Raw genomic sequence first — 10,092 nt, 5'->3', positions numbered from 1 at the left:
CGTGAGTGATGTGACCACGCGCGCGATGATGTGGCAAATGGCGCATGTGGTCAAGCCAATGACAGTGTGTGTGAGAAAAGAATTTTTTCCTTTAATTCCGGAAAAAAGAAAGTTATGTAGTCCTGCTATGGTGAAGAGAAGAGAAAAGTCTCGAGAAAAGTAGAGAAACTTTGGACTCTTTTCTTTACACACCTCAGTATCGAGATAGTCACCATGGAACATCACGAACTAAGCGGACAAAGACATGAAAGAGGCGAATCAAGAGGAGAGAGCGATGACTCAGAAATTGTAGAGGGTGAAGATGATTCGGAACTAGAGGTTGCGGCAAATCCTGAAGCCGATCCCGCGAATTCTGATCCGCACAACGACGAGAACACTAACCGGAACGACGGCTCAGACGACAGTGAAGACGCCATAGAATGTGTTGAGGTTTCGTTGGATGAAAAAATCGAAAAGAAGGCGAAAAAGGACGAAGGGAACGATGCTGGAGGGAATAACAGACACAATTCTACCATAGGTACTCTAGCTCCAGTGCTAGACCCTAGACTTTTTCAGGTATGAGATGTGCCCTAGAAGGCTCTTTAGTAGTTTGATGTCTTAATTGTACTTTTTGTCATAAACACTCATACAGTATGGTAGTACTGTATTTATTTACTTATAAAGGAGGACAAAGGTAAGTCCATGATGCGTGCATTGCGTATAAACTGCAGTAGTGTGGTATACCAAAAGGCATGTCTTGGGATGAAGCAGCAACATCAAACAGTGAAAAAATCAAGCCCATAGCCTTAGTTGTAAGGCATCAGGTAGCCAGTAGAAAATTTCATTATTATTATTTTTTAATTTGAAACAATCTTTTGGAAGCATAAAAACCCAAACCTTCATGATCAACAAACAAATATAAGGAAAACTTAGGAATTTTATGTTTGATTAGGGATCATAGAAAAAAGGTAGGGAAACAAGGGAGATACCGTACACCTGAAGATACATTATATGGCCTGATGGAAAATTTAACAGTGAATCAAATGGAATGTGATAGGAGCAACCACCATTGAGTTATGGGTCATTTTATAACGGTATGTAAAGGATTTGCGTGTTTCCATACTAAAAAGTTACTTGCATGGCTAGTTTGGCCTAACCATTTAGCGTTAGAGTAGGTATCAATTTAATCCTTGTTACATCATGAGTAGAATGACGTAAATTGCGTAGCCATAGGACACACACTTTTGAAGTTACAATGCTTTGTGCAAGGCATATGTATTAAATTTTCTGGGTTATGTGTTAAAGAAAATTATTTCAACTGTATTTTCTGGTAACTGACTGCCTGACTGATGCCTTCAACCAAGCATAACTTGACTACGGATAAGGCTACAGGCTACTATTAGATATTGCCAGCAGACATGCCTTTTTGCCAACCACAGCAGGTACAATGCACGCAACATAGACCTACTTTTTTCCTTGTTTTCCATTTCTTTCTCCGCTGCTGCATAGGTGTTGATTGGCAGTAACTCATGGCATGGTTTCATTGTTTTATTTGCTCTATTTTCCATAGTGTGACTGAATTGACTGTAGAGACACGTCTCATACTGTTCTCTGTTTGTAATGCTATATAATAGGTGCTGGAAATGTAGCAAAATGGCCACTTTGCAATTGATAGTTGGGAAGGGGGGGATGTGTTCAACTGAATTCCACAGTAATTGGGTTGATTACAGAGGTGCTTCTCATATTGTTCTTTGTATTGGTGGAATTTAGCTGAAATAGGAGTAGAATGGTAACTTCACATTTTAGTCATTAATAATTGGGGCTCGTGTTCAATCGTGCAGTTAATTTCTGGTACAATTCTTTCCTTTGATGTGGTATGTGATGGTAATAAATTATGTTACTGCAAAACAAGTAGCTAACAAGTATAACAACAAGTTAGAAATTTTACATTTGAGTAGGGATCACAGAAAAAAAGGCAATAATTATGACAAGGGAGGTCATCTACACCTGCTTTGAAACATTATCAACTAGCTGACTGCAGGCAGACTGACTGCTTATTGCTCTGCATGCTTTGCCTGACTAGATAGTCAGCAAATAAAATTGTAAAGCTTTGTTTCCCCTTGCCAAATGTGAAAATTTTCAAACCAGGCGCACACCCACAGCCAGTCAAGTGCCGGCTGTAGGCGCACTCCTGGTTTACTGAAATTGTTTTTCGTAAAAGTGTGTGTCTGTGTGTGCACCTATCTATCCATCCATCCGTCCGTCCATCCATCCATCCATCCGTATGCACCCATGTGAGCAAATTCTTTAGTGGTAAAAGCAGTCAACCTATGAGAATTGAGCACTACGTATATGAAGCCTGTATATTTAAGTAAGCGTTGCACTGAGGTAGTTTCTTTTTGCCAGTTTGATATATAGGTGTACCTACTCTACAAACTTCATGAACAACCTTCCCATTGGGCTCTTCAGGTATTTAATTACTGAAGAACACCATAGTAGGCCTTTCAGGCTACTAGGAAATGCATACATATGATGCTGCGTATCTCTTCGACTTGAAATGGGGCATATCCCCTACATATGTGAACAAAAATGAAGGGCAGCCTCAAGGGTTCATAACACACAACATATATGTTGTGGGTTTATAACACAAATTTTACTTTTGACAGTTTCTCAGAGCTTGTATTTCGACAGTTGGTAGTCCAGTGGCTGTATAATTGTATGGTGTATCTTTGATCACCGATTATCTCTCTTTAACTTGTATGACCACATCAACTTGTTCAATTGTGCTTTTTTTTAAAAGGGCTAAAACGAATGTGCCGAATATTCGTATTCGATTCGAATTCGTTCGAAGCAATTATTGTAATTCGAAACATCAAAATTACAGTAAAGATGGTGGACACTGGTAATGAGGAATCTTTGTCAGTCTCTACAACTTCACCAGCATCAGACACTGGATTAGAGATGTACTGACAATCGGATTGGTGATCGCGAGGGCGATCAGATTGGTTGCCGATATGCCTTCCATATTCAGTAATAATGGGCTTAAACGCTCTATGAATCGAGTAGTTTGCATGGCCAGCTATGAAAAGCTTTTTGCTCACTACAAACAAACAGTAAGCTTCTCTATACTATTCTATAAAACGCCAAGTTATAAGAAGCCATATGATTGTGCGTGTCAATACTGCTATTAGTGCTAAAATATTCTTACCCAGAACAGTAGCTGCTAGCCACACTTTAAGAATAAAAAACTGCACTACAGGAATGCTAAAGTGATCACCTGTGTATAACAGCCATCTTGGTAACTAATCAAAACATGGAGTAATCCAGACAAGGGAGCATCTGTTAAAATATTTGTGGTGCCTAATTGTCTGGGTTGTGTGATAGAGGCCACACCACCATAGGTAGTTGTGCAATATAGTAAAGTTACATTACTTCTCTTTTCTCAATGCAACAAAACATTAGAATATATATCATGCAGTAGCTACACCTGTAGTGCTATTTGATTTACACTTTACAGAATATACAATAATTTAATCGGTATACAGTATCAGCTTTAGGTACAAATTAATCGGATATTGATACAACTGAAAAATCCTTATCAGTACACCTCTAGTAGCTACTGGCATCATCAGACACTTATTTCAAAAGCTGCCTATACTGAGGTTTTAAGATACCAAATTTTAATGATGTTTTACAATTGAATACAAATAATAAGAAATAACACATATACTGTATTTCAGTATTACACTATATATAGAATATTCTATTATTCATTGTTGACTAAAAATATCCGTTCTCTTTCATTTAGAATATTCGTTTTAGCCCTACTTTTTTCACACAGGATTTTGCCTTTTGTAACTTTCTACATTTCCTTAATCAAATGGTCACCCACTCTATGTCTGTCCTTAGACATGCTAATTACACTGTACTGGTAGTTTCCTACACAAAGCAAGTCAGAAGGAATCCACCCCATATTTTATATTTAAAAGTTTTATTTGGTACGTTGGATGAGTAGCCAAGAGCATTTATCCTCTCCAAGTGTCATCCATGAGTTCTACGAAACATACTCTAGAAGTAAGGCTGATGTAGATGCAACTATTGCACCAACAGTTTGCACTTTAAGAGCTTTGTAACAGCTATACTGTATGCCAGTGTGGAATTCAGACCTGACCAAAGTTTTTCATAAGAGCAAAGAGCTATCAAGTCATGCTTGTATAATGTTAGTAGCAGGTAGATAGAAAATTGTGATACCATGTATCTTGTGCTGAAAAAAAGGCTCTTAGGAATTACCAGTACATACTAAAAGATTGTTTCACTAGCAGCACCGCCATCCAGCCAGGAGCATCTTGTCGAAACTGTAACTCAAAGTTTCCAACAAAACCACTAAACTGTTGATATGCTCTTCCACATGAGAGAATATAATCCTATGTGTAGCATTGCAATGACTTTATTGTGTGGGCTGATTATGTACAGGTATACGACAGAAATGGTCACTGAAAGTGATTCATTCATTAATACTTAATATGCATTTAGTTGATCTCTTAATGCATCAACATAGTTTTGTTTTTTGCTTGCACTGGTATGTAACTTTAATTTAGTTATGTATGTTTCTAGGCTGTCCTCAGAGAAAGAAACAATGCATTTGAAAACAAATTGGGGATAAATCCTTATTTTACCTCACCACGTTCACCTCCAGAGAAGGGAGAATCAGAAAGGACAAGACCAGTGCAACCCGGATATAATAAACCAACCTATCCTATCTTGATAGGAAACACTGTTAAAGAATGTAACACTAAGACATTTGCAGCTCTGCCCCATCAGGACAAGTATATGGTCAAGCAAAGGATAAGAACCATAACGGGTACAAATAGAGTCATTGTAAAGCTTGATTTGAAGCCAAGGTCAATAATACGTAGTAAAAATTTGTGTTGCTACATATTTAAGTTATACATGTATGTAGAGTTACCAACTTATTGAGAAAAGCTAGCCATTGTCTTTAAGGTCATACTCCTAGACTGGGGCTAAACCGTTCTTGCCATTTCATATACTCTAGTCAGTCTCCAATGTTTATATTGGAGATAAAAATATGCATGTCTGTCTTTTGGCATACCACAGTACACGCACACATAATTGACTATCCCACTTCTTTTTGCTGACAGGACCATGTTGCTTGCTTACGTATGTTAGTATGTGTATGTTGTACGTATGTCATAATGAATTTCTGTGACCAGCTTAACTGTATAGCTTATCTGAGAATCAGTATTGTAACATTTGGTATTTGCTATACAGCTATTCACGACAACTTGCTAATGATGATGATAACTCAGAAAATAATGAGGGAAGAAAAGCGGTTTACTTTCCATGTTACACCAGAAGTCCAGGCTACTGTGTTTTCATTGTACGTAAGTGTGTGATGAAGTTTAAGGATAGTATAATTACTAGAATGCAGTCATTAAAGTTTAGGGGGGGACACTATTAATTCCTATACTGTGTATAGCCAGAAGATTTCAAGGGAGGGAACTTTGGCGAATTTGCCATGATAGGATTCAGCAAGGAAAAGTTTGGTATGCAGATTAATACAGATATGTATCAGTTTAGCAAAAGTCAGCTCACTCGCTAAATTCACCAAACTTTCCAGCTTTATGGTTACCGTAGCTTCACAAACCAAATGGTGATGTTTACTGATCTCTACTTGCTTTCTACTCTTTTGTATCAGACGTGCTTGTGGTTCTTAAAAATTATCAGCTTCAATTATGAATACTGATTTAGTTTAGTGCATTAGACAAGTAGGAAAAGTTAATACAATTTTGAGGCTATTGTAGTCAGGTAATAATATCATCTATCTAAAATCTGTTTCCGTACTTTTTAGGTAATACTATAACATGGACTCATGGAAAGCAATGAAACATTGTTGCATGTCCCCTTAATATGTAGTTGTCTTTTGCAATTTACAACCTTTTGGTGCTCTGTTTTTCACTGCTCATATGTGATCCAGTAATTTAGTCAACATTAAGTTGCATTTTGGGTAGTGCTAAAAGCTGGAACGGAACGGGGCACGCGCCAAGTTAATAAATCGTTTTGTAGATTGCACACCGTTTCTTACCATTACATAGTGACTAGAATTGTGCTGAAGTTAGTTTTCTTCTACTTGTAGGCATGCTAGAAATCGCGCTGAAAAACTATCATTTAACCTGCTAAACTATTATTTTGTAAGCACTGTAAGCATATGATTCACAGCCACTAACATACACTGTGGTTAACTCTCGTAAATTATTACCCATGCAGAAAACCATCCTCTCTGTTACTAAAGACTTGGACACGACTACAACATGAAAATACTACAGTAGTTTACCTTTTAGAATGATAAGGAAGTAATTCTACATCAGGATTAAACAGAATTTGATGGATTGGTAAGAGCACAACATGCCATGTGGCGGGCATTAAATAGAAACTCCGATAGAGCGATTTGTAGCATGCATATAAGTAGAAGGAAATGAATTCTAGCACAATTCTAGTCACTGTAAATGATGCAAAATCCGTCTTAAACGATTTTTCTACTTGGCACGCGTCCCAATTGGTTCCATTCCGTTCCGGCTTTTAGTAACTACCCTTGCATTTTAGTTGATGTTATTTCAAACCTTGGGCTAGTGTCTAGAAGACCATTGTTGCAGTCTGTACTACTTTCAGGAATACAGTGTTCTGTCCTAGTTGCACGTGTTATAACCATTTGGCTGTACCCTACACTTACAACTCTGATTTTTATGATCCAGAATAATTTCTTCAGTTCAACTAATAATTAAAATTTCAATTCTTCCTTTTATAAATTTTACATCTAAAATTAACTGATTATATGGTATACATAAAGGAAACAGTAAAATCAGGAATACAAAGTGAAACAACAAGCTTAAAAAATCCACACATATCATATAACACTTAACACAACCTAACAAAACTCTTGTTCAGTCAGTTTAATACAGTGTCTTAACTTTCATGCTCCAAATATAATTAAGGTAGTTAATGTGTAGCATAATGTCATTATGTACTTCTTTCCTTTAAAAAGAACGACAGAAGGTTTCGTGGTCATATGAAGTATCCACTACCAAGTAGTAAAGTTACTGATAACAAAATAGGAACAGGAGGAAATGGATTTGTGTTTGTTATTTATCATGAAAGAAAACAATATGCTGTTAAAAAGGTAACATATAAAGCATACATGCATACATGTACAATATAGTGTGTGTTGTGTGTGTGTACGTGTGTGCATACATGCATGCATGTATGTGTGAACTGGTGTTAGGTGGGGAAGCAACTGCCAACTGTCCCATGTTGCACAATACAGGGGCATGAGGTTCTTTGGTTGCTTACCTGTGAGTACTATACCTTATAGCCAGAAATTTTCGAGGGGCAAAATTTTTGCGATTTTCGTGAGTAATGATAACTTTGTGAAAATATACAGCGTAATTGTGAAATGTTTTAGGTTTATACATATAGCTATTACCTTACCAAAACTGTTTTCTAGACTTTCATCAATTAAGAATGTGAAAATTGTAATTCACACGGCTTCATTGAAGTTTCATCCCTTGCAGCTATACGGTAGTGACTCGTAATACGTGTCTTTGAGGACCATTGGTGATGTCAATAATTACCAAGAGGTAAATTCAGATAATTATTGACATTACTGATGGTTTTAAATCCTCGAAGACACTGATTACGAGTATTTATCATAAAATTTAAAGTAATCGGTTATAACAACTTTGAAAACAAAGAGAAAAATTTGACAAAGTTTAAGCTCATTATATTTGTATATGAAAGTGGAAGGAATTTGTACTGTAGAAGCTGTTTCTTTTGGAGAAAGGTAGCACACAGCTATGTATGCATGAAGATCATATTTTGTTTCTGTTAATAGCACACTGGTGTGGTGCACCAGCTTCATGACACTACTGTGTGTCTTGGATGTGTTTGTGTGTTGAATGTTATATGTCCCTCTTGACTGCTTGGTCATGTGCATTATATTTATTTGATGTACAGACAGTGTTCCGTTCCAATGAGGTCAAAGTACACTCAGCACTGAACCATAAGAACATTCTACCTCTTTCGGCAGTCATGATGGGTGAAAGACATGAACGTCACTTACAGAAATTCTATTGTTTTCATTTTATGCCCAATATGGATTATGATTTGAGGCAAATTTTATTATCCAGAGAAATTGGTTGCTTAAAACACCTCTATATTAACTGTACAAGAGACACCAGGCGATGGGAGTCTACATATGGTAACATCAAATTTATCCTACGTGAAACACTGAATGCTTTGGCCTACCTTCATTTCAAGGGATTTGTTCATAGGGATATAAAAGGTAGGGAGTGATAAATGTGTGATGCAAAGTTATTTGTATTCTTCTGTTTAAAATATAGCCAGCAACATTATGATCAAGATGCAGTGTCAGTGCCAGCCACTGAGTTGTAGATGCAGTTCAAAGTTTCAAGTCAAACTTGGAGACTTTGACTCTGCTGGTACTGTACCAGGACTTGGTATAAAAGAGCCTACTGACCAGATGATCAAGTTTGCCTCCATCCTGCCACTAGGAACACCAGGATATCGGGCTCCTGAGGTGATGTTGTGCTTATAGTGTTGTAGTTGGTTGATATGCGTATTAACTACAGGTATCCATGCACATCACCCTATCAGGACCTTATGAAACACTGTACACATTTGCAGTTGACATGTGGTCATTTGGATGTCTGTGTTTGAATATTTGTATTGGGAAGACTGCTGCTTTGGGACAAAGAGAGGTATTTGTTACATTAAAATACTGATTCTATTTGATTTTCTGTTGCAGGAAGCATCACTGTTGCTATCTCAAACTCATCAGTGTTCCAAGGAACTCTGGGAGAAAACAACAAAGGTAAACTGTGGTGTTCAGTGTAAGTACACGCTTTAATAATTGCATTTAGATACATGAATTGGAGCAAACTCGACCATTTTCAAAGGACTTGCAGTTGCTTAGTTTAGTACGATCATGTTTACAGGTAGACTGGAGGAATAGACCATCTGCATTAGAAGCACAGGCATATTTGTAACATAACTGGTACACAATATTATGCAATTACATGTCACAGGTATTTTTATAACTTTTTTATGTACATACTAATAACCACTAATTTGTGGATACTTCATTGGTCACTTGTATTACATAATATTTCCATGTAAAAAAATTTTTTTATAGCAGATAATTAATGTGGTAAACTCCTTTCTGCATGTTTATGTAATCAGTTTTTTTGTTTGTTTGTTTTGCTTTGACTGATTTATGAAGAGCTAGCATTCTCTTTTTATTTATAATTAATTTTGTGTTGTTGTAATGTTTTATAATCTCTGAATTTGGAACATGTAATTTATGCACCCTCTCCAGTGTCAAAGTGAAAGCTGGATACTCATAATTATGTCAATACTGCTTGCATGACACACTCGTAATTCATATAAGGTCATCCAAGCAGTGAGCCTGCATGTGCATTAACAATAAGCGTGCAATCAGCAGAAACTAACAAACAACTTGATTGATTTCCTGTCCATGAAGCTTTGTTGTAAAAGAGAAGGTGAACATTTGTAAAATTTAAAAAATGAAAACATGCAGATGATACCAGTGTGCTTAGTAAAATTGAATCTAGCATGAAAGGGATGTTTCAAAAGTGGATAATTTTTTCTTGGACAGTCACAAAGTAGGTACCAATCCAGGTAAGGGGATTTTATTATGTAAGAAATAATCAATGATAGTGCAAATTATATCTGTAATGTATTCAAGAAATGATTTGTCCTACGTATACCCTTGGTAAAGTTGCCACCTAGCCTGGCAAAGAAAGATATTAAATTGGAACAATGTGATGCTATTAGATATTGTTGTGCCACCCTGATTGCTGCCTGTACGTATGCTCAAGCTTTTAAAGAGAAGATCAACATTGACCAGATCCTAACCAAGAGCTTGTCTGGCATTGCCATGAAGGAATGGTAACTTTTCACCTCCAACTAGAAGATGTGACAATGTTATTATTTTGCTGCCAAGTTATCTGCTTGTGCCAATGATACTACTGAACCTCACCTGCCTGTTCTGATGCTAGA

General features: G+C 36.8%; 1 protein-coding gene across 1 annotated transcript; it reads left to right on the top strand.

Moving 5' to 3' along the window:
* Positions 1-6: 6 nt before the first annotated feature.
* LOC136249059 (uncharacterized) lies at positions 7-9,401 on the top strand. The gene is made up of 9 exons (XM_066040962.1): positions 7-555; positions 4,594-4,880; positions 5,269-5,377; positions 7,040-7,174; positions 8,008-8,335; positions 8,394-8,590; positions 8,643-8,771; positions 8,819-8,884; positions 8,934-9,401. The coding sequence occupies exons 1-9, from the start codon at positions 214-216 to the stop codon at positions 9,057-9,059; spliced, it is 1,719 nt and encodes a 572-aa protein (XP_065897034.1). The 5' UTR covers positions 7-213; the 3' UTR covers positions 9,060-9,401.
* Positions 9,402-10,092: the final 691 nt, after the last annotated feature.

The sequence above is a fragment of the Dysidea avara genome, chromosome 3 (genome assembly GCF_963678975.1).
Source record: "Dysidea avara chromosome 3, odDysAvar1.4, whole genome shotgun sequence".
Classification (NCBI taxonomy): domain Eukaryota; kingdom Metazoa; phylum Porifera; class Demospongiae; order Dictyoceratida; family Dysideidae; genus Dysidea; species Dysidea avara.
The sequence above is the reverse complement of the archived record's forward strand: the minus strand, read 5'-3'. Positions and strand labels throughout refer to the sequence as shown.